The 26,267-nt window shown below is 48.9% G+C and overlaps 1 protein-coding gene across 1 annotated transcript in view; it reads right to left on the reverse strand.

The window, feature by feature from the left end:
• Positions 1–25,875, reverse strand: part of GDAP1 (ganglioside induced differentiation associated protein 1) — a 65,488-nt gene extending 39,613 nt beyond the window's left edge. Inside the window, exon 1 of the mRNA XM_040432292.1 lies at positions 25,747–25,875. Coding sequence (XP_040288226.1) covers positions 25,747–25,833 — 87 coding nt within the window. The 5' untranslated portion in view covers positions 25,834–25,875. The remainder of the gene's footprint in view (positions 1–25,746) is intronic.
• Between the last annotated feature and the right edge of the window lie 392 nt (positions 25,876–26,267).

The following is a 26,267-nucleotide window of genomic DNA, read 5'->3' on the forward strand; positions in this document are numbered from 1 at the left end:
AAGAACAAGGCCTATGAAGAAAAGAACACCTTGCCTACTGCGAAGCATGGTGGGGGGTCAATCATGCTTTGGGGCTGTTTTGCTTCTACAGGTACAGGGAAGCTTCAGCGTGTGCAAGGTACCATGAATTCTCTTCAGTACCAGGAGATATTGGATGAAAATGTGATGCAGTCCGTAACAAACATGAGGCTTGGGAGACGTTGGACCTTTCAACAGGACAATGATCCCAAGCATACCTCCAAGTCCACTAGAGCATGGTTGCAGATTAAAGGCTGGAACATTTTGAAGTGGCCATCGCAGTCACCAGACTTAAATCCGATTGAGAACCTCTGGTGGGACTTAAAGAAAGCAGTTGCAGCGCGCAAGCCTAAGAATGTGACTGAACTGGAGGCTTTTGTCCATGAAGAATGGGCGAAGATACCCGTAGATCGCTGCAAGACACTTGTGTCAAGCTATGCTTCACGTTTAAAAGCTGTTATAACTGGAAAAGGATGTTGTACTAAGTACTAAGATTGAATGTCACTTGGGGGTTGAATAAAACTGATAATGATGTGAGCACAGAAAAGACATTTGTGGTTATTTCATTATAAATGTTATGTTATATTTGTCTGACTTAGGCTACTTTCACACTAGCGCTCGGAGCGGGTCCGTCTGATGTTTCATCAGACGGATCCGCTCCTATAATGCAAACGCTTGCATCCGTTCAGAACGGATCCGTTTGCATAACAGTTTATTTCAGATCTGATTTTTCACTTCGGAAAACTCAGATCCGACAGTATATTCTAAACACAGAAGCGTTCCCATGGTGATGGGGACGCTTCAAGTTAGAATATACTGAGAACTGTGTACATGACTGCCCCCTGCTGTCTGGCAGATGCTGCCAGGCAGCAGGGGGCAGACCCCCCCTCCTGTATTTAACTTATTGGTGGCCAGTGCGGCCCCCCCTCCCTCCCCAGTATTAATTGTAACCAGTGCGGCCCCCCTCCGTCTATATTCATCGGTGGCCAGTGCGGATATTAAATATGAGCAGTGCGGTCTCCCCCTCCCTCCCTCCCCAGTATTAAATATGACCAGTGCGGTCTCCCCCTCCCTCCCTCCCCAGTATTAAATATGACCAGTGCGGTCTCCCCCTCCCTCCCTCCCCAGTATTAAATATGACCAGTGCGGTCTCCCCCTCCCTCCCTCCCCAGTATTAAATATGACCAGTGCGGTCTCCCCCTCCCTCCCTCCCCAGTATTAAATATGACCAGTGCGGTCTCCCCCTCCCTCCCTCCCTCCTCAGTATTAAATATGACCAGTGCGGTCTCCCCCTCCCTCCCTCCCTCCCTCCCCAGTATTAAATATAACCAGTGCGGTCTCCCCCTCCCTCCCCAGTATTAAATATGACCAGTGCGGTCTCCCCCTCCCTCCCTCCCTCCCTCCCCAGTATTAAATATGAGCAGTGCGGTCTCCCCCTCCCTCCCTCCCCAGTATTAAATATGAGCAGTGCGGCCTCCCCCTCCCTCTATTCATTGGTGGCCAGTGCGGATTCAAAGTATTGTGATCAGTGCGGCCTCTCCCCCCCCCCTTCCCCATCATTGGTGGCAGCGGAGAGTACCGATCGGAGTCCCAGTTTAAATCGCTGGGGCTCCGATCGGTTACCATGGCAGCCAAGACGCTATTGCAGTCTTGGCTGCCATGGTTACTTAGCAACAAATAGAATCATTATACTTACCTGAAGAGCTGCGATCTATGTGACTGGCCGGGAGCTCCTCCTACTGGTAAGTGAAAGGTCTGTGCGGCGCATTGCCTATAGACCTGTCACTTACCAGTAGGAGGAGCTCCCGGCCGGTCACAGACATCGCAGCTCTTCAGGTAAGTATAATGCTGCTATTTGTTGCTAAGTAACCATGGCAGCCAAGACTGCAATAGCGTCTTGGCTGCCATGGTAACCGATCGGAGCCCCAGCGATTTAAACTGGGACTCCGATCGGTACTCTCCGCTGCCACCAATGATGGGGGGGGGGGGAGGAGGCCGCACTGATCACAATACTTTGAATCCGCACTGGCCACCAATGAATAGAGGGAGGGGAAGGCCGCACTGCTCATATTTAATACTGGGGAGGGAGGGAGGCGGAGATCGCACTGCTCATATTTAATACTGGGGAGGGAGGGGGAGACCGCACTGCTCATATTTAATACTGGGGAGGGAGGGGGAGACCGCACTGCTCATATTTAATACTGGGGAGGGAGGGAGGGAGGGGGAGACCGCACTGGTCATATTTAATATCCGCACTGGCCACCGATGAATATAGAGGGAGGGGGGCCGCACTGGTTACAATTAATACTGGGGAGGGAGGGGGGGCCCGCACTGGCCACCAATAAGTTAAATACAGGAGGGGGCAGTCATGTACACAGTTCTCAGTATATTCTAACTTGAAGCGTCCCCATCACCATGGGAACGCCTCTGTGTTAGATTATACTGTCGGATTTGAGTGTTACGATGTAACTCAAATCCGATGGTATATTCTAACATAGAGGCGTTCCCATGGTGATGGGGACGCTTCAAGTTAAAATATACCATCAGATTGGAGAAAACTCCGATCTGATGGTATAATCCTGACTTTACAGTGAAAGTCAATGGGGGACGGATCCGTTTGAAAACGTTACCATATTGTGTCAATGTCAAACGGATCCGTCCCCATTGACTTGCATTGTAAGTCTGGACGGATCCGTTTGGCTCCGCACGGCCAGGCGGACACCAAAACGCTGCAAGCTGCGTTCGGGTGTCCGCCTGCTGAGCGGAGCGGAGGCCAAACGGTGCCAAACTGATGCATTCTGAACGGATCCGCATCCACTCAGAATGCATTGGGGCAGTACGGATCCGTTCGGGGCCGCTTGTGAGAGCCTTCAAACGGAACTCACAAGCGGAGCCCCGAACGCTAGTGTGAAAGTAGCCTTACAAGTGCCTCTTTGATTTAATTGTAAACAAGATGACTGAAATGATCAAAATCAATGTCAAACTTGCCAAAACACTCAATTTCAGTGGGGGTTGAATAATTTTGAAAACAACTGTAGATTAAGAAAAACAACATTCTTTTCTTCCAGAGACGAAACAGGAAAGGATAAGATATAGGATAAAAAACTTTCAAAAGAAAAGGAAACATACAATAAGAGAAGCTATGCAGATTCTAGGCCTAATGACGTATTGTATCTCAGTCATACCTTGGGCACAGTACCACTCCAGGGTCCTGCAGAGCTCAGTCCTGTCAGCATGGGACAGAGACCATCGATCCCTGAACTCAAAGATAATTCTATCAAAACAAGTTTTAAATTCTCTATCCTGGTGGACCAACCCAGAGAACCTGAGGAAAGGAGTCGTCTGGAATTTGTTACCGTCCATAGTGATCACCACGGACGCAAGCCAGAGTGGTTGGGGAGCCCATCTTAAAGATCACTACTTTCAGGGGAGATGGTCCAGTTTGGATAGTCGCAGGTCCTCCAACTTCAGGGAACTGAAGGCAGTATGGGAGACACTGAGAAAGGCAGAGCATATACTCCTCAACCACCATATCAGGGTTCTATCAGACAACGTGACGACGGTCTGTTACCTAAAACGTCAAGGGGGAACCAGAAACCCTCATCTACAAAGGTTGACAGACCAAATATTTTGTTGGGCAGAGGGAAGAGTTCTCTCAATATCAGCGGTCCAGCTAAAAGGAGTAGACAACTGCACTGCAGACTTCCTGAGCATACACAGTCTCAACTTGGGGCGAATGGACTCTAAACAAAGAAGTTTTTTGCGGATCTGCCGCCAATGGGGGTGCCCACAAATAGACCTATTTGCGTCAAGAGAAAACACCCAATTGGACAGTTTCTACTCTCTGAATCCGAGAGACAACCCGTTAAGAGTGGACGCCTTGGCCCAGGATTGGGACATGAAACTAGGGTACGCATTCCCTCCATTACCCCATATCCCATCAGTATTAAAGAAGCTGAGAACGAGCACAATGACCCTAATTCTCATAGCTCCAGCCTGGCCGAAGAGAGCCTGGTTTCCTCTGCTGAAGGAAATGGCTATAAGGGATCCAATAACCCTTCCGGAAAGGAAGGACCTTCTCCTGCAGGGACCCCTAGAACATCCGAACCTCGGGAAGTTGAAGTTAACAGCTTGGATCCCGAAAGGCAGACCCTAAGGAGAAAGGGTCTGTCAGACAAGGTAATATCAACCTTACAACAAAGCCGCAAGCCTATAACCTCGGCCATATACATGAAAATATGGAAAAGGTTTACTTCATGGCTGTCACACTCGCGTCCAGGGGTCTCATACCCGTCTATAGGCTGAATTCTGGATTTTTTACAGATGGGGTTCGATTTGGGTCTAAAACCCAGTACCCTTAAAGTCCAAATTTCAGCCTTGAGTTGCTTTTTGGACACTCCCTTAGCAGACCACAGATGGGTTAAGAGATTTATAAAATCAGTAGCCAGAATGAGACCCACTATCAGGCAAACAGTACCACCATGGGACCTAAATATAGTTCTAGATGGTCTATGTAATTCCCCGTTTGAATCGATTGAGCAGATATCGGATAAGATGCTTTCTCTTGAAACAGTTTTTCTTTTAGCGATAACCACAGCATGCAGAATAGGAGAAATTCAGGCCCTTTCCATCCATCAGGGAACAATATCTGAAAATTTTGGACGATCATGTTGTAATGAAGTTGGATCCATCTTTTTTACCTAAAGTAGTCTCCCCATTTCATAAAAATCAAGAAATAATTCTTCCTTCATTTTGTGCCTCCCCAAAAATGTACAGGAAGAAAAATTTCACTGTTGGATGTAAGGCTACTTTCACACTTGCGTTCAGAGCGGGTCCGTCTGATGTCTGCACAGACGGATCCGCTCCTATAATGCAGACGTTTGGATCCGTTCAGAATAGATCCGTCTGCATTATAGTTTAAAAAAAATTCTAAGTGTGAAAGTAGTTCAGACGGATCCGTCCAGACTTTACATTGAAAGTCAATGGGGGACGGATCCGTTTGAAGATTGAGCCATATTGTGTCAACTTCAAATGGATCCGTCCCCATTGACTTACATTGTAAGTCTGGACGGATCCGTTTGCCTCCGCACGGCCAGGCGGACACCCGAACGCTGCAAGCTGCATTCGGATGTCCGCTTGCTGAGCGGAGCGGAGGCTGAACGCTGCCAGACTGATGCATTCTGAGCGGATCCGCGTCCACTCAGAATGCATTGGGGCAGTACGGATGCGTTCGGGGCCGCTTGTGAGAGCCTTCAAACGGCGCTCACAAGCGGAGCCCCGAACGCTAGTGTGAAAGTAGCCTAAGAAGATCGGTTTTAGCCTACTTAAAAAGAACAGCTTCTTGGAGAAGATCATCTAACCTCTTTATTTTGTTTGGAGGAAAGAACAGAGGCAACAAGGCCTCAAAGCAGACTTTAGCCTGATGGATCAAGGACACTGTTAGGCAGTCTTATGGGCTGAAAGAACTAACTTGCCCATTGTCCATAAAAGCCCATTCCACCAGGGCCATGGCGTCTTCATGGGCAGAAAAAGCGGAGGCCTCGATTGAACAAATATGCAGGGCCGCAACATGGTCCAGTTTTTCTACATTTGTTAGACATTACAGACTAGATTCTCTTGCCAACCAGGACCTAGGGTTTGGTTGTAGGGTCCTCCAGGCAGTGGTCCCCCCCTAAGTAGTTTAAGCTGGTAGTTCTACAGTGGGTGCTGTCATGGAGGGACGTCCTGGAAACTAAGATTTAGTCTTACCGGTAAATGGTTTTCCAGGAGTCCGACATGACAGCACCCGTTAATACCCCCCCCCCCCTTTTTTCTTTAAAATTTGGATCCGTATCTAATTTCCAATGTGATGATAACATTGAAGTTCAAATAAATGTCTTGGATCCTACCTGGTGTAGTAATTTGGAAAAACACTGGTATGAGGGGTGGGGAGGGGCCTTTTAACCTCTCACGCTTCCTGTCCCTGCAGAGACCCAATAGGACATCCTCCAGTGGGTGCTGTCATGTTGGACTCCTGGAAAACCATTTACCGGTAAGACTAAGGCTGGGTTCAGACCTGAGCGTTTTACAGCGCGTTCCTACACGCTGTAAAACGCTCAACATGCAAAAACCAATGTTTCCCTATGGGCATGGTTCTCATCTGAGCGTTTTACAGCGCGTACGAACGCGCTGTAAAACACCCTACGCCTCAAGAAGTACAGGAGCTTCTTTGGGGCGTATTGTCGCGCGTTCCCGCCCATAGACTTCAGCGGGAACGCGCCTAAATGGGCGTTTGCTTGTTTCCGCCCATTAAAAACGCCCCGATAAAAACGCCTGTAAAAAGCGCATATCGAATACGCTCAGGTCTGAACCCAGCCTTAATCTTAGTTTTTAACCCCTCCATCCCAATTTTACTAAGCATTCTGTATTAAGAATGCTATTATTTTCCCATATTAACCATGTGTTAAGGGAAAATAATAAAATTTACACTACACCTAACCCAAACTAGAACTTATGCGAAGAAGTTCGGGTCTGGGTACCAAACATGCAGATTTTTCTTACGCGCGTGCAAAATGCATTAAACCGCTTTGCACTCGCGGGGAAAAATCTCGATTTTTCCCGCAACGCCCGTGTGAACCCAGCCTAATACATTCTGAATGGAAAAGGATCCGCTCAGAATGCATCAGTTTGCCTCCGATCAGTCTCCATTCCGGTCTGGAGGCGGACACCAAAAGGCTGCTTGCAGGATTTTGGTGTCCGTCTGATAAAGCTGAGCCAAACGGATCCGTCCTGGCACACAATGTAGGTCAAAGGGGACGGATCTGTTTTCACTGACACAATCTGGCACAATAGAAAACGGATCCGTCCTCCATTGACTTTCAATGGTGTTCAAGACGGATCTGTCTTGGCTATGTTGGAGATAATACAATTGGATCCGTTCTGAACGGATGCAGACGGTTGTATTATCTGAACGGATCCGTCCATGACGGATCCGCACAAAACGTGAGTGTGAAAGTAGCCTTAGCCGTGTGGATTATGGGCCATTCTTTCATCCACTGGGCTCAGAAGAGGGCTGCTCTCCGCACTTAGGCTACATGCACACGACCGTATGTGTTTTGCGGACCGCAAATTGCGGATCCGCGAAAAAAAGCGGATGACATACGGAACGGATGACATCCGCTACGAAACGGACATACTGATGCACATGGTGTGCTGTCCGCATTTTTTGCGGACCCATTGAAATGAATGGGTCCGCATCCTATCCGCAAAAAAAACGGAACGGACACGGAAACAAACAACGTTCGTGTGCATGTAGCCTTACTCTGAAAAATTTATTTTAATCACAATGACTTTCTAGTTCTATGGTGGGGAGCAAGAGGTATGAAGTGGCGTAATGTAGTTTCTGAAGTTCAAAGATTATCTGTTTTGTGGCCTGTTCCTCAGTTAATAATTTTGCATGTGGCAGGTAATGATGTGCGTAAAATCAGAACGTTGGATTTGGTTTGGGAAATGAAGCGCGATCTAGCTTCTCTCAAATCTTTGTTTCCTACCACGGTAATCAGGTTTTCAGAAATGGTTCCTACTTTCACACTCGCGTTTGGTGCGGATCCGTCATGGATGGATCCGTTCAGATAATACAACCGTCTGCATCCGTTCAGAACGGATCCGTTTGTATTGTCTTTAACATAGCCAAGACGGATCCGTCTTGAACACCAATGAAAGTCAATGTGGGACGGATCCGTGTTCTATTGTGCCAGATTGTGTCATAGAAAACGGATCCGTCCCCATTGACTTACATTGTGTGCCAGGACAGATCCGTTTGACTCGGCATCGTCAGACGGACAGCAAAGCGGAATGGAGACGGAACGGAGCCAAACTGATGCATTCTGATCGGATCCTTATCCATTCAGAATGCATTGGGGCTGAACTGATCCGTTTTGGACCGTTTGTGAGAGCCCTGAACGGATCTCACAAACGGAAACCAAAATGCCAGTGTGAAAGTAGCCTTATCTGGTATCAGAGAGACTTATTTTTTATGGATAAGATAAGAAGGCGGATTAATCGGTCCATTCAGAAATCCTTACCTTCTTTGGGAGGGTTCAGTTAGACATGTTGACCTGCAGGGTGCGGTAGTAGGTCTTTATAGAAGGGATTCTGTGCACCTCTCTAATGTGGGTCTAGATATTTTTTACTTGGGTTTGCAGAACATGACAGAGTATTGGTTGCGATGTTTTGAGGGGGGCATGACTCGTTAAGTCATGGCTTGTGGGTGTTGTTCTCTTTTATAGTATTCTTGTTAAGTAATGGGAGTTGTGCTGCCATGGGACTGAGCTGTGACCAATGAACATGACATCACGGGTCTAGGAACAGACCGCAGAGCTCACCAGAGTGCTGCAGCCTCGTCAAACAAGTAATTGCGGGGGGAGTGTCAGGACTCAGACCCCCACCAATCAGAAATTGATCACCTATCCAGAGAATAGACCACATATATTAAAAAAAATTCCTCCATAAACAAAAAAGTTGTAAAGAAATGTCACTGAAGGGCCCTTACTAAGTTTTGCTCTGGGCCCCTATGATATCGGAGTAAGCCCCTGTACCTTACAAGGTGCCACTTCCTACAATACAGGGGGAATGATGGGTTACGCCACATATTCCAATATTAGGATTTCCTATAAGGGCTCATGCACATGAGCGTGTGTGCCCCATGCTCCGCAATATACTGACTTTAATACATTGACTTGAATGGGTCCGCAATCCACAAGATATGGAGTGGAGGCATGGATTGGAAGCCCACAGAAGCACTACAGAGCGCTCCCATTGGATTTCGGTCCATGCCTCTGCACCGCAAAAAAATAGAACATGCGGAACGTATCTTGCAGATCATGGAACTATTCAAGTGAATGGGTCCACATCTGCAAACGGCGCGCTCTCGGCCAGTACCCGTGCATTGCAGATTGCTATCTGCGGCCCGCGGCACGGGCACAGGATACACACACTCGTGTGAATGAGCCCTAACAGTATTCAGCAAAGACGTACAAACAGGACTAAGAAAATCCATAATATACGGGAGAAAGCTTGATAAGACCTTGATTCCCAGTGAGAAATGTATTCAAACCTGGCAATCTGGTCTATCTTGTTTAACCAGTGTAAGGTTGAGGGAACCTCTCTAGACCTCCAGTGAAGTGGGATCAAGAGCCTGGTGTTCTCAGCTATGTCTGAGGGGAAGAGCGAGAGCAAAGCTATATCTGGTATGAGCGAGAGGGAGGTATTACATACCTTATCAATAATCCTGAGGATCTGATGCCAGAAAGGTTTGATGACCTCACAGTCCCACCAGATATGTAAAAAGGAGCCGCTCGCTCGCATCTCCAGCAGTTACATCTGACTCAACCTGAGTGGTGCTAAATAGGAGTGTTCTTGTATCTTTACGCACCTGGAAATATGTTTGTGGTTGTGTAAAAGTGATGCAATTTGGGGGGGGGGGGGGTGAAAATTTGGTTTGTAACTCTCTTTCCCATTCTCTGATGAAGTAAGGGATTGGTGGGTTTTCCAGGGGTTGTTTATGGTGGAAATTATTTTAGATGGTGTTTTCGTTTGTGTGCAGAGTCGCTCAAACCAGAAATAGGGCCGTTGCTCCCCGTTTGAAATTAAATAAGGGCGAATATGTTTGCATAAATACTTGAGTTGTTTCTCCTCTATTTGAAGAATGTTTAATAAGTCTGCCATTTTAGTGGCGGGGAGAAAGGCCAAGGAGCTCGGTGAGGAGAATGTTTACTTTCTGAAGGGCACCTTGGTCCCGCCACAGGGGACTTCTCTATGACTCCTGCCCCTCGCTCGCTCCCCTCTAATCTTCATTGGTTCACACCTGTACCCCTTTTTTAAATAGATATTGAGCTCCACACACAACCATCCTTGTTGTCCCTTCTCAGATATTCCAATAAACCAGTTTCCTAGGGCTCATCCAGGAGACGGCGGCTCCCCCCTCTCCTCCCCCCATCACCCTCACCCCAATTCTCTTATGCCTTCCTTCCCTACTCTCTCTAGTTACGTGTTTCTAGTGTTCTACTAGTTCTAGAGTGTCCAGACCTGTTACGACAAAATTTCCGTAACTCCGGTTACTTTAATTGAGCATTGTAACAATTAATTCAAGTACCAATTGGCACTATTTTCGGCTTTATTCTGCCGTGATGACACCATGAGTTAATTTCCTCTGTTGCGCTGTTTATTCTACCTTACTTTGAAAACAATAAACAGATTTAGAAAAAAAAAGAAAATCCATAATATATACCAAGGTGGATACTGTGGGGCAGATTTAACAAACTGGTGTAAAGTAGAACTGTCTTAATTGCCTATAGCAACCAATCAGATTCCACCTTTTCATTTTCCAAGGGAGCTGTGCAAAATGAAAGGAGGAATCTGATTGGTTAGCCAGTTCTACTTTACACCAGTTTGATAAATCTCCTCCCTAGATGTTTAGTAATAAAATAAGTAATTTACTGATCTACTGGGAAGCACTCAAAGGGAGAACAACACCAAATTGTATTCATTTACTGTATTTTTCGATTTATAAGACGCACTCCCCCCCCCCCACTCCCCCCCAGGGGCGAAAATTGCAGGGCGTCTTATAAAACGAATGGTGCAATTTTTACATGGCGGCTTCTTTGAGTGAGCTAGCGAGTACTACTACAGACGATTACGCTAGTTTAACAAAGAGGGAGCCACTGCTTGAGCATTAATTAAATAAACTTTACATACGGTATATAGACTGCTGTGAGCGGGGCCCGGTGTAATGGGGTCACTATTCACACAGGGACATGTGGGGACACATTAATAATGTAATACTGTTAGGCCTCCTGCACACGAACGTATTTTTTTGCGGTCCGCAAAAACGGGTCCCGTTTTTCCGTGATCCGTGACCGTTTTTTCGTCCGTGGGTCATCCTTGATTTTTGGAGGATCCACGGACATGGAAAAAAAAGTCGTTTGGGTGTCCGCCTGGCCGTGCGGAGCCAAACGGATCCGTCCTGAATTACAATGCAAGTCAATGGGGACGGATCCGTTTGACGTTGACACAATATGGTGCCATTTCAAACGGATCCGTCCCCATTGACTTTCAATGTAAAGTCTGGAGTCCCATACCATCGGATCGGAGTTTTCTCCAATCCGATGGTATATTTTAACTTGAAGCGTCCCCATCACTATGGGAACGCCTCTATGTTAGAATATACTGTCGGATATGAGTTAGATCGTGAAACCTCATTTCCGACAGTATATTCTAACACAGAGGCGTTCCCATGGTGATGGGGACGCTTCTAGTTAGAATATACTACAAACTGTGTACATGACTGCCCCCTGCTGCCTAGCAGCATCCGATCTCTTACAGGGGGCTGTGATCAGCACAATTAACCCTTCAGGTGCCGCACCTGAAGGGGTTAATTGTGCTATCATATCCCCCTGTAAGAGATCAGGGCTGCCAGGCAGCAGGGGGCAGACCCCCCCCTCCCCAGTTTGAATATCATTGGTGGCCTGTGCGGCCCCCCCCCCCCCCCCTCCTCCCTCTATTGTAATAAATCGTTGGTGGCACAGTGTGCGCCCCCCCCCCCTTCCTCCCTCTATTGTAATAAATCGTTGGTGGCACAGTGTGCGCCCCCCCCCCGCCCCCCCCCCTTCCTCCCTCTATTGTAATAAATCGTTGGTGGCACAGTGTGCGCCCCCCCGCCCCCCTCTATTGTAATAAATCGTTGGTGGCACAGTGTGCACCCCCCATCGGCCCCCCCCTCCCTCTATAGCATTAACAACATTGGTGGCCAGTGTGCGGCCTCCCATCTCCCCCCCCCGATCATTGGTGGCAGCGGGTTACTAGCAATAGTACAATAGTAAAAGATTCATACTTACCTGGGATCTGCGATGTTCGTGTCCGGCCGGGAGCTCCTCCTACTGGTAAGTGACAGTTCATTTAGCAATGCGCCGCACAGACCTGAGGCTGTCACTTACCAGTAGGTGGAGCTCCCGGCCGGACACGAACATCGCAGCAGCCGGTAAGTATGAATCTTCTACTATTGTACTATTGCTATGTAACCATGGCAACCAGGACTGTAGTAGCGTCCTGGTTGCCATGGTTACCGATCGGAGCCCCAGCGATTAAACTGGGACTCCGATCGGAACTCCGCTGCCACCAATGATGATGGGGGGGGGGAGATGGGAGGCCGCACACTGGCCACCAATGTTGTTAATGCTATAGAGGGGGGGGGGAGATGGGAGGCCGCACACTGGCCACCAATGTTGTTAATGCTATAGAGGGAGGGGGGGCCGATGGGGGGCGCACACTGTGCCACCAACAAATTATTACAATAGAGGGAGGGAGGGGGGGGGCGCACACTGTGCCACCAACGAATAATTACAATAGAGGGGGGGGGGGGGCCGCACTGGCCATCAATGATATTCAAACTGGGGGGGGGGGGGGGGGGGGTCTGCCCCCTGCTGCCTGGCAGCCCTGATCTCTTACAGGGGGATATGATAGTACAATTAACCCTTTCAGGTGCCGCACCTGAAGGGGTTAATTGTGCTGATCACGGCCCCCTGTAAGAGATCGGGTGCTGCCAGGCAGCAGGGGGCAGTCTTGTACACAGTTTGTAGTGTATTCTAACTAGAAGCGTCCCCATCACCATGGGAACGCTTCTGTGTTAGAATATACTGTCGGTTCTGAGTTTTCACGAAGTGAAAACTCAGCTTTGAAAAAGCTTTATGCAGACGGATCTTCGGATCCGTCTGTATAAAAACTAACCTACGGCCACGGATCACGGACACGGATGCCAATCTTGTGTGCATCCGTGTTCTTTCACGGACCCATTGACTTGAATAGGTCCGTGAACCGTTGGCCGTGAAAAAAATAGGACAGGTCATATTTTTTTCACGGCCATGAAACACGGAGGCTGCAAAACGGTGCATTTTCCGTTTTTTCCACGGACCCATTGAAAGTCAATGGGTCCGCGAAAAAAAACGGAAAACGGCACAACGGCCACGGGTGCACACAACGGTCGTGTGCAGGAGGCCTAACACATAGGGCCATGAGGGGACTAGCATAAGATGCTATATGTGTGTCATCCACACATCCCCCATAACAGTGTCATCCACAGATACCCCATAACAGTGTGTCATCCACAGATCCCCCTTAGCAGTGTGTCATCCACAGATCCCCCATAACAGTGTGTCATCCACAGATCCCCATAACAGTGTGTCATCCACAGATCCCCATAACAGTGTGTCATCCACAGATCCTCCATAACAGTGTGTCATCCACAGATCCCCCATAACAGTGTGTCATCCACAGATCCCCCACAACAGTGTCATCCACAGATCCTGCATAACAGTGTGTCATCCACAGATCCCCCATAACAATGCATCAGCCACAGATCCCCCCATAACAGTGTTATCCACAGATCCCCCCATAACAGTGTTATCCACAGATCCCCCCATAACAGTGTTATCCACAGATCCCCCCATAACAGTGTTATCCACAGATCCCCCCATAACAGTGTTATCCACAGATCCTCCCATAACAGTGTTATCCACAGATCCCCCCATAACAGTGTTATCCACAGATCCTCCCATAACAGTGTTATCCACAGATCCTCCCATAACAGTGTTATCCACAGACCACCATTAGTTCAAAACCCACCAAAAGCACACCTTTTGGTTCAAAATATTTTTTTTCTTATTTTCCTCCTCAAAAACCTAGGTGCATCTTATCATTAGGTGAGTCTTATAAAGCGAAAAATACGGTACTTGCTTATATAGCACAAGTATATTCCACAGTGCAGTACAAAGATTAGACCTGTCCCTAATTAGGACCACAGACGAAATTCAAACTAACCAACCAGCATGTTTTTGGAGTGTGGGAGGAACACAGCGGGGAAGATTAATCAAACTGATGTAAAGGAAAGCTGGCTTAGTTGTCCATCGCAACCAATCAGATTCCATCTTTCATTTTCTAAAGGAACGCTAAAAAATAAAGGGTGGAATCTGATTGGTTGCTATGGGCAACTAAGCCTGTTTTTTTTGCCATCAGTTTTGATAAATGTCCCCCAGAGTACCCGAAAGAAACCTCCGCAGACAGGGGGAGAACATACAACCTCCATGCAGATATTGCCCATGGTGGGCGCAAACCAGGACCCCAGCGCTGCAGCCACCAGTCTTGGGCTGATGGTTCTTTACCAAGGCTAATATGAGTCCATAAAAAGTTCTCAGACCCACTTCTTACATAATTATTTTAAAGGGGGTTGTAGAGAATTAGAAAAACATGGCTGCTTGTTTCCAAAAAACAGCTCCACACCTGTCCATGGTTTGTGTCTGGTACTACAGATCCGCTTCAGTGAGGAGAATGAACAGACCTGCAATACCACAAACAACCTGTGGATGGGTTGGGCGCTGTTTTTGGACGAGTGAAGCCATGTTTTTTTCTAATGCTTGACAACTTTTCAACTCTAAGGTCTGTACTGCAGTAAGGGGCAACCAACCATTGGGCACCATATGTAAGAGCTCATGTGGAGCTGTGTGTGTTCCGCATTTCACTGAGTGGAACGTCCAGCCCATAATCTAACAGTCCTATCCCTGACTGTAGTATGGACAAGAATAGAACATGTTCAAATTTTGATGGGGGCCGGGGACCGGAACGGAGTTCTTTCCACATCTTCTGCGGCCCTATTAAAGTGAATGGATCCACATCCGACCCGCAAAATTGCGGATCAGATGTGAAAAAAGGTATGTATGTGCATGAACGCTATGAGTGATTACTGTAATTAATTCCATCCAGTACTAATTACAGCAATCTCTGCGAGAGGGGTTGAGGGGTACCACTGACCCCCAGGTATCCTTCTTCTGGCATCTTACACACGAGCGTGACGGATTGGCTCAGGGTGCGTTCAGTGAAACTCACACCATTTTGCAACAAAATTTTGTCTGCAACTGCGTTCAGTTTTTTCCGCGTGGGTGCAATGGGTTTTGATGCGTTTTTCATGCGCATGAAAAAAAACTATAGGTTTACAAACAACATCTCCTAGAAAGTGAAAAACGCATTGCACCTGGACTGCATCCGAATGCAATGCATACCTCCCAACCGTCCTGGATCCGACGGGATAGTCCCGGATTACAGTGGCTGCAGAGGCGGCTCTTCCATTAGGCCACTTAGGCCGCCGCCTAAGGCCTCGCGCTGGTAGGGGCCTCACTCTGGCTCCCACCAGCACCAGACAACACTGCAACCACAATTTTATTGGCTTCCGGGTGGCCTGGGCCCTGCGCAGTGCTAAGCGGACTAAATAAGACTGAGCCGCCGCGGCCCAGCCGCTCTGAACCCCTCTGCACTCTGCCACTTTAAGAGAGCAGTGGCTGCTGGGGATGAGGGCTCGGAGCGTGCCGCCGCACAGGCCCGTCTTCTGACTGAATGCAACGCCAGCCCCGCCCTCAGAGCGCTGCGCAGCCACAGGGGAGAAGGAGCCAGGGCCCTGCCTCACCTCAGTGTCCCTGTACCGGCGCCCGAAGACAGACAGTGCGTGGTGCCCGAAGAAGGCCAAGGTCAGGTGTGTGTGTCCCCCCCCCTGGCTAGCTATACTGGGAACCTCTTACCTTAGGGCCTGATGATAATAACTTACTGGTGCCAGTAATGTGCCAGGGGGGGGGGGGGGGTAAGATGTGCTGCTGCACTGCCAGGCCCATGGAGGGGGAGAAATATGCCATTGGAGGGGGGGGGGGGGGGGGGTAAGATGTGCTTTTTTTTTTTTTTTTGCTTAAGCCCCTGCCCTGTACTTTGTGCATACCCTGTACTGTGATGTCACCCACTGTGCATGTTAACCCTGTACTGTTAGTCACAGTATAGGGTTAATATGCACAGTGATGTCACATACAGTACAGCCAGGGTTAATATGCACTGTGACATCTCAGTATAGCCAGGGCTAATGCTAAGTGTCAGGCTACTTTCACACTTGCGTTAGGAGCGGATCCGTCTGATGTCTGCACAGACAGATCCGCTCCTATAATGCAAACGCTTGTGTCCGTTCAGAACGGATCCGTTTGCATAAACATGATAATGCAAACGGATCCGTTTTGACTTTACATTGAAAGTCAATGGGGGACGGATCCGTTTGAAAATTGAGCCATACTGTGTCATCTTCAAGCGGATCCGTCCCCATTGACTTACATTGTAAGTCTGGACGGATCCGTTTGCCTCCGCACGGCCAGGCGGACACCCGAACGCTGCAAGCTGCGTTCAGGTGTCCGCCTGCTGAGCGGAGCGGAGGCTGAACGGAGCCACCATGATGCATTCTGAGCGGATCCGCATCCATTCAGAATGCATTAGGGCTGGACGGATCCGTTCGGGGCCGCTTGTGTGAGCCTTTAAACGGAACTCACAAGCGGAGCCCCGAACGCTAGTGTGAAAGTAGCCTTAATATGCACTGCAAATATAAGCCCTGTACTGTGTTGTGACTGTGCATATTAACCCTTTACTGTGATGTCACTGCATATTAAAGGGGTACTCTGGTATAGGAAAATAAATCCCCTATCCAAAGGATAGGAGATAAGTGTGTGATCGGGGGGGCAAGGGGGGTCCGCTCGATGGGATCCCCCACGATCTCCTGTATGGTACTCTGGATCTCCTTGTGCCCGGAGCGGTGGTCAACACTCCCCCTCCATGTATCTATGGGAGAGCCGCAGATACAGCACTTGTGTATCTCAAAATCTTCCATAGAGATACATGGAGGGGGAGTGTTGACCACACCACCGCTCCGTGCGGTGGTTGACACATCTTATTTATTGAGGACTGAGCCGGGGCGCCGTACAGGAGATCACGAACATCCCAACGATCTTTGTGGGGGCCTCATGTTCGAGTTTCGCCTAAGGCCTCACAAAGTCTAGAGCCGCCTCTGAGTGGCTGTCCTGCTGTCCCGCTACGGGGAGGTATGTCCCGCTTTCTGGCAGCTGTCCCTGCGCCCATAGGAAGCATAGACAGCTGCCTGTAATGATGAAGCAGAGAGCCGACATCGTCTCCCTGCTTCATCAGTCCTCCCCCTGCCGTCTCTCCACACCTCTGGTCTGTGCGGGGGGCGGGGCTGGGCGGCAGTCAGCCTTGGCTCCGCCACCTCCACAGACTAGAGCAGCCGATGTCCTGCTGCTGCTAGGAACAAGGTAGGGGTCCATTCACACATCCGTGTGTGTTTTGCGGATCTACGGATCCGCAAAACACGGACAGCGGCAATGTGCGTTCCACATTTTGCGGACCGCACATTGCCGTCACTAATAGAATATGCCTATTCTTGTCCGCTATTGCGAACAAGAATAGGACATGTTCTATTTTTTTCGGGATCGGAATTGCGGACCCAGAAGTGCGGGTCCGCAATCCCGGATCCGGGCCGCACATTGTGCGGCCCCATAGAAATGAGTGGGTCCGCAATTCCGTTCCGCAAAATGCAGAACGAAATTGCGGACATGTGAATGGACCCTAAGTATGTGGTGTTTATTTTTTTACTTTCTGTGAGGGGCACAATGTGGGCGTATTACTGGGGGGGCACAATGTGGGCATATTACCGGGCAAAATGTGGACATATTACAGGGGGCACAATGTGGACATATTACAGGGGGCACAATGTGGACATATTACTGGGGGCACAATGTGGGCATATTACTGGCAGGTACAATGTGGGCATATTACTGTGGGCACAATGTGGGCATATTACTGTGGGCACAATGTGGGCATATTACTGTGGGCATATTACTGGGGGCACATAGCTGGGCATATTACTAGGGGCACATAGCTGGGCATATTACTAGGGGCACAATGTTGGCATTTTACTGGGGGGCACAGCTGGGCATATTACTGGGGGCACAATGTGGACATATTACTGGGGGCACAATGTGGGCATATTACTGGTGGGCACAATGTGGGCATATTACTGGGAGGTACAATGTGGGCATATTACTGGGGGCACAGCTGGGGATATTACTGTGGGCACAATGTGGGCATATTACTGTGAGCACATAGCTGGGCATATTACTGGGGGCACATAGCTGGGCATATTACTAGGGGCACATAGCTGGGCATATTACTAGGGGCACAGCTGGGCATTTTACTGGGGGGCACAGCTGGGCATATTACTGGGGGCACAATGTGGGCATATTACTGGGGGCACAATGAGGGCATATTACTGGGGGCACAATGAGGGCATAATTCTGTGAAGGAGGCACAATGTGAGCATAAATACTGTGCGGTGGCATGAAAGGGGAATAATTACTATGTGGGGCATTAAGGGGACTGGGTAGGATTAGATGTATAGTTCTGTTTTAGGCGGAGTTAGAAGCGTGCCTCTTTGTTCATTTACAAAATTGGGAGGTATGGCGATTAGTGTTGATTGAGCACCAAAGTGCTCGGGTGCTCGAGTAGAACTGGATGCTCGGGTGCGCTACAGAGCACCCGAGCACAAGGGAAATCAATGGGAGAACCCGAGCATTAAACTAGGCACCCCCTGCTCTGAAGAGGGGAGGGTGTCTGGTTCACAGGAAAAGGTCAGAAAATGATGGAAACACCACTGAAATAGTTCAGGAACAGCATGGGGAGGATGTCTGGATGCATCTTGGACTCCCAGGTCGCTGCTGGCAACGATGTTGTCCGAGTAGTACACCACTTTTACAGACTGACAATAATACGCACAGAACCGAAGATAAAATAGATTTTAAAGGAAAAATTGTTAGGAAACATTCTTTCCCGTATATTTACTTGTCTATAAAGTGCAAGTGCTGCCAAAAATTACAAGGAAGAGGCACTCCGATACAACCTGTATATCACATAAAGGAGGGCCTCATTCACATTGTGGTACAATTGTGGGACTCCTACACTCATAAAACCTTTGCACTAAGTGAAGGGGCTGCCAAAAATTACAAGGAACCGGCACTCCAATACACCCTTTATTACACATAAAGGAGGGCATCATACACAGCCCTGAAAAATCATGATTGATGGCCTGCTGGTGACCCTCAAAAACATTAGGAGCAAGGGCAGCCTAATAAGCATGTTGATATGATGGAGGAGGAGGACAAGAAAAGGGAGATTGAACCATATACCCTTTTTTGTGGTGGAAGGGGTGCATGGGAATACAGTGTATTCAATACACCCTAAAAGCCACATTTAAAGTGCCTTTATGTTCAGCCGCTTTCCTCTGGTGGAGTAGAGAAATCAGCAGCAATCCAGGCCTTGTTCATTCTTATAACAGTCAACCTGTCAGCATTTTCAGTTGACAGGCGGACACACTTATCAGTTATTATGCCCCCAGCAGCAATAAATACCCGCTCTGACAAAACGCTGGTGGCAGGGCAGGCCAGCACCTCCAAGGCGTAGAGCGCAAGTTCGTGCCACGTGTCCAGCTTGGATACCCAGTAGTTGTAAGGCACAGAGGGATCATTGAGGAATGAAACAGTCTGCTACGCACTCCTTCACCATCTTCCAAAACTTTTCCCTCCTTGTGACACTAGGCCGCACATCAGGGTGAGGGTGCTGGTGGGGTGTCATGAAACTGTCCTAGGCCTTGGAGAGTGTTGCCCTGCCTGTGTTGGAACTGCTGTGTGTTCCCCTCGTCTCCCCTCCTCGGTTGGCCAAGGAACTACGTACTCTGCAGCCAGCATTGTCAGCTGGAAATTTTGGAGCAATACCAAGGACCTTCTGGTATTGCACCATTTTGCTTGTCCTCTCCACCAGAGGAATGAGAGATGAGAAGTTCTCTTTGTAGCGGGGGTCGAGAAGGGGGGAACAACCAGTAATCCGTGTTGTCTAAAATGCGTATAACGCAAGGGTCACGGAAAAGGCAGCATAACATAAAGTCAGCCATGTGTGCCCGAGTCCCAACATACAAGACTTCGCTGTCCTCATCAGGAGGATGACTCTCAATCTCCTCATCCTCTTCCTCCTCTTCGGCCTATCAATGCTGAACAGATGGAATAAACCTGCTATGGGTACTACCCTCTGTAGCGGAGGAAACCGTCTCCTACTCCTCCTCATCATCATCATCCAATTCGCGCTGAGAAGACGAACTGAGGGTGGTCTGGCTATCACCCTGTGTACTGTCTTCCCCCATTTCCACCTCTTTCCACCTTCATTGTGAGCAGCGAGCTTTTCAGTAGACACAGAAGTGGGATGATTACGCTTATAATAGCGGCATCACTGCTCACCATCTGTGCTGATTCCTCAAAGTTGCTTAAAACCTCACAGAGGTCAGACATCCATGCCCACTCGTCGCTTGTGAATAGCGGAAGCTGACTGGAAAGGCGACAACCATGTTTCAGCTGGTATTCCACTACTGCCCTCTACTGCTCACAAAGCCTGGCCAACATGTGGAATTCCAGCGCGTGCTCACGTTGCACAGTCGGTGAGCTGGCAATTTCAAGCGCTGCTGCAGCGTTGCCAGACCGGCAGCTGTAGATGACTTTCGGAAATGGGCACACACGCCAGCACCTTCACCAGTAGCTCTACAGTCGTGGCCAAAAGTTTTGAGAATTACATAAATATTGGAAATTGGAAAAGTTGCTGCTTAAGTTTTTATAATAGCAATTTTCATATACTCCAGAATGTTATGAAGAGTGATCAGATGAATTGCATAGTACTTCTTTGCCATGAAAATTAACTTAATCCCAAAAAAAACTTTCCACTGCATTTCTTTGCTGTCATTAAAGGACCTGCTGAGATCATTTCAGTAATCGTCTTGTTAACTCAGGTGAGAATGTTGACGAGCACAAGGCTGCAGATCATTATGTCAGGCTGATTGGGTTAAAATAGCAGACTTGACATGTTAAAAAGGAGGGTGATGCTTGAAATCATTGTTCTTCCATTATTAACCATGGTGACCTGCAAAGAAACACGTGCAGCCATCATTGCGTTGCATAAAAATGGCTTCACAGGCAAGGATATTGTGGCTACTAAGATTGCACCTCAATCAACAATTTATAGGATCATCAAGAACTTCAAGGAAAGAGGTTCAATTCTTGTTAAGAAGGCTTTAGGGCGTCCAAGAAAGTCCAGCAAGCGCCAGGATCGTCTCCTAAAGAGGATTCAGCTGCGGGATCGGAGTGCCACCAGTGCAGAGCTTGCTCAGGAATGGCAGCAGGCAGGTGTGAGCACATCTGCACGCACAGTGAGGCAAAGACTTTTGGAAGATGGCCTGGTGTCAAGAAGGGCAGCAGAGAAGCCACTTCTCTCCAAAAAAAACATCAGGGACAGATTGATCTTCTGCAGAAAGTATGGTGAATGGACTGCTGAGGACTGGGGCAAAGTCATATTCTCCGATAAAGCCTCTTTCGGATTGTTTGGGGCATCTGGAAAAAGGCTTGTCCGGAGAAGAAAAGGTGAGCGCTACCATCAGTCCTGTGTCATGCCAACAGTAAAGCATCCTGAGACCATTCATGTGTGGGGTTGCTTCTCATCCAAGGGAGTGGGCTCACTCACAATTTTGCCCAAAAACACAGCCATGAATAAAGAATGGTACCAAAACACCCTCCAACAGCAACTTTTTCCAACAATCCAACAACAGTTTGGTGAAGAACAATGCATTTTCCAGCACGATGGAGCACCGTGCCATAAGGCAAAAGTGATAACTAAGTGGCTCGGGGACCAAAACGTTGACATTTTGGGTCCATGGCCTGGAAACTCCCCAGATCTTAATTCCATTGAGAACTTGTGGTCAATCCTCAAGAGGCGGGTGGACAAACAAAAACCCACTAAAACTCCAAGAAGTGATTATGAAAGAATGGGTTGCTATCAGTCAGGAATTGGCCCAGAAGATGATTGAGAGCATGCCCAGTCGAATTGCAGAGGTCCTGAAAAAGAAGGGCCAACACTGCAAATACTGACTCTTTGCATAAATGTCATGTAATTGTCGAGAAAAGCCTTTGAAACGTATGAAGTGCGTGTAATTATATTTTACTACATCACAGAAACAACTGAAACAAAGATCTAAAAGCAGTTTAGCAGCAAACTTTGTGAAAACTAATATTTGTGTCATTCTCAAAACTTTTGGCCACGACTGTAGTTTTGAGAAACCGCTGAACCACTAAGTTGAACACGTGGGCTAGGCATGGTATGTGTGTGAGCTTGCCGAGCTCCAAAGCCGCCACCAAGTTACGGCCATTATCGGACACAACCATGCCTGGTTCTAGTTTGAGTGGCGAGACCCACAGCTCAGTCTGGTCCCTTATCCCCTGCTACAGCTCTGCGGCGGTGTGCTGTTTGTCACCTAAGCAAATTAGTTTCAGCACGGCCTGTTGCCACTTCCCCACTGCAGTGCTACACTGCTTCCAGCTACTGAGTGATGGCTGACTGGTGCTGCAAGATAAGAATTCAGAGGTGAAAGTGAAGGAGGAGAAGGGGGGGGGGGGGGTTGCAGCCACTAATGTAGGTGGTGGCGGAAATCCTGATGGAAGTAGGGCCAGCAATCCTTGGCGTCGGTAGCACCTGTGCCATCCCAGGGTACGACTCGCTCCCGGCCTCCACAACATTCACCTAGTGTGCCATCAGGGAAATGTAGCGTCCCTGGCCGAAAGCACTTTTCCATGTGTCAGTCGTTAAGTGGACCTTCCTAATAACTGCGTTGGTCAGGGCACGGGTTACGGGACACATGCTGATGTAAGGCAGGGACGGCACACCAGGAAAAGTAGTGGTGGCTGGGGACTGAGTAACGAGGGACAGCCGCCACCATCAGGCTGCGGAAAGCCTCAGTGTCTACAAGCCTAAATGGCAACATTTCCAGGGCCAGCAATTTGGAAAGTTGCGCATTTAGTTCTATGGCCTGTGGGTGGGTGGCTGGGTATTTGCGCTTTCGTTCAAAGGCCTGGGGTATGGACATCTGCACGCTGCGCTGGGGCACAGAAGTGGATGTGCTAGCTGATGGTGCTTGCGAAGGTCCAGGTGCAGGGCGGGAGGCATCAGAGCCTGCGTCTTAGACAGGGGATTGGCCAGAACGTAACACAGGGGAAGAGGAGGCAGTGGTGTGACCCGCAGACACTGATTGTGGACCCAGGCATTCGGCCCACCTATTAGGGTGCTTTGATGCCATGTGGCGGATCATGCTGGTGGTGGTGAGGTTGCTAGTGTTCACGCCCCTGCTCATTTTGGTACGGCACAGGTTGCAAATGACAATTCTTTTGTCGTCTGCACTTTCCTCAAAAAAGCGCCAGACTGTGGAACACCTACCCCTTGGCAAGGGAGATTGCCATAAGGGGGTGCTCCGGGGAACAGTTGCGGGCCTGTTTGGTGTGGCCCGCCTTCTCCCTTTTGCACCCTGTTGCGGTGCTGCTGATCCCTCCCCCTCTGTACTACTGTCCTCGCTCGACTTGCCACCTTCCCAGGTTGGGTCAGTGAGTTCATCGTCCACCACATCCTCTTCCACTTCCTCACTCTGGTCATCCTCCTGACTTGTTGACCTAACAAGAACCTCACTTATTGACAACTGTGTCTCATCCTCATCATCAACCTCTTGAGACACTAATTGCCGTTGACTTATTGGCAACTGTGTCTCATTATCATCATCCACCTTGTGAAACACTAATTGCCCTTCCCCACCGTCATCTTCTGACTGTGGATGCTTAAGAGTTTGGTAATCAGTGCACAATATCTCCTCATGTCCCTTTTCAAGCGGGCTTGACGAGAGGCCCAAATCAAGGAATGGCGCTGAAAAGAGCTCCTCTGAATATCCGAGTGTGGGATCACTTGTTTGCCATGACTCTCCATGGTGGGTGGAAGGAGGATCAGGGTGAGGATTCTGTTGACCAGACTCTTGGCTACTGAGACTGGACTTGGTGGAAGACAGGGTGCTGCTTAACCGACTGGAAGCATTTTCTGCTGCAATCTAACCGACCACCTGGTCGCACTGGTGTGACGTGACAGTGGTGTCCTGTGCCACCCTGCAAACTGGGACATGAAGCTAGGTATCGTGGATGAGTGTGTTTCTTGTGCTCTGGCAGCAGGCACAGTTTCACCGCGCCCAGGGCCATGGCCTCTGCGTGAACCATCAGCATCACGGCCATTTTTCCCGTCCCTTACTGCTCGCATTGAGCATATTAAATGGTATATATGCTTGCAAGTATGTCACACGTACAGTAGCGCAGGTTTTGTAAGTGTATGCGCAAATAAAGTACACTCAATGTCACAGATATCTAGGATGCACAAACGTTATACCGGAGATGTTGCGCTAAATGTCACTGATATTTAGGATGCGCAAATGTAACACAACAGATGTAGCAGAGGTTGTGTCGCTGTCAGCAGCGGCCAGAGAATTGCACGCAATTTAGCGCAGGTTGCGCTAATAATATATATTGCATTCAGATAAAACAATAGTCCTTCAAAGGACTTTTGGGTCTCTAACACCTTCCAACAGTAAACCCTGCCTGAAAAAAATAATAACTCCTGTCCCTACACGATCTGTCCCTTCTGCTGTAGCCTGCCCTGACTAAGGCCTCTTTCAGACGGGCGTCCTGGATTTGCTCCGGATGCGTCCCGGGTGCATTGAGGGAAACCCGTGCAAGTGCGCACACAATTTCAGTCAGTTTTTATCGCACGGGTGCAATGCGTTTTGCATGGGCGTGATAAAAAACAGAATGTGGTACCCAGACCCGAAATTCTTCACTGAAGTTCGGGTTTGGGTTCTATCTTCATCCAGCAGGACCTGCGCTGACGTCACCAAAGGTCCTTTTGCAGGTCCTGAAAGAAGAAGACGATGCCGGCTGCGCGATCAAGTGGATGAGGTGAGTTAATTGTTTTTATTTTTTAACCCCTCAAACAACATTTTACTTAGCATTCTGTATTAAGAATGCTATTATTTTCCTTTATAACCATGTTATAGGAGAAAATAATACAGTGAATTGACTTTAATCAATTTACTAACATCATCTCCCAGCAACCATGCGTGAGAATCGCACCGCACTTGCTTGCGGATGCTGTGCGATTTTCACGCAGCCCCATTCACTTCTATGGGGCCTGCTTTGCGTGAAAAACACAGAATATAGAACATGCTGCGTTTTTCATGCAACGTAGAACTGATGTGTGAAAAATGAACCGCTCATCTGCACAGCCCCATTGAAATGAATGGGTCAGGATTCGGTACGGGTGCAACACGTTCACTCCTCTGAACCATATTTCTGTATTCCTAGCAGGGGCGTAGCTATAGGGGAAGCAGGGGAAACGGCTGCTTTGGGGCCCTGACCCAGAAGGGGCCCATCCAGGAGGAGGAGGACTAAAGGATTTAGTCAGGGCCCCCTCAACAGTATTACACAATGAAATTGTATACAGTGACAGTATAGACCGTGTATAAAACGGATGGAACAGCTGCCGGGCCTGGTCTGAGAGAGCGATCTTTACCAGACACAGGAATGGGGGTGGCATGAAAGGAAGGGGTCGCTAAACAATTATTGTGGGACACTGGGAATGGGCCCCATTAAAAAATTGTGGCTGTGGGGCCCAGTCATTCCTAGCGCTGCCACTGATTCCTAGATCTCTCCATGACTATATTTTCTGTCACTCCAGCTATGTGTAAGATTCAACAGTCACAGGTCTATAACTGGCTCCTGATCCCACTGACTGTATGCAGCGGCAGTGAGAACCGCTGTGATGAGGCCCTGTACACACGGGCCGGTATCTAGAGCCGCTCAGAGCAGGTACCAGGCCCCAGTGTCAGCGCCCGCCCGCCCTGCGCTGTCCAGTCCTGATCCCGGCCGCCGCCCTCACCTTCTGCGATGTGAACGAGTGCGTCCAGTGGTAGAGGATCAGCTTCTCCCCGGTGTCCGGCCGCAGGTGCCCGGGCTGATCGCTCATCTCTGCCGGGAGATGCTGGGCGTCTGCGCTCCGTGTGTATCAGCGGCGGCGGCAGCAAAGCATTGTGGGAGAGAAGCGGTCACCTCCAGCGCGGGCTGCGGCACCGGCCGTACATCACGTGACAGGACCGGGGGTACACCGCTGTCTCACTGGTCACGTGACAGGACCGGGGGTACACCGCTGTCTCACTCATCATGTGCCCTGTCATACAGGATAGAGGGATGATAGAGAGAGATAGTAGATAGATACAGGATAGAGAGATGTGTAATAGATAGATATTAGATTCAGTAGATATGAGATAGATTTAGATCTATGTGAATTTCATTGTGATTTTAGTTATTGGGGTTCAAACAATGGTGGCGTATCACTTGGATAAGCCGCTAATGTCAGATGGGTGGGGGCGCCGCCTAGGATCTCTAGAACGGCCCCGCACA

The sequence above is a fragment of the Bufo bufo genome, chromosome 5 (genome assembly GCF_905171765.1).
Source record: "Bufo bufo chromosome 5, aBufBuf1.1, whole genome shotgun sequence".
NCBI lineage: Eukaryota > Metazoa > Chordata > Amphibia > Anura > Bufonidae > Bufo > Bufo bufo.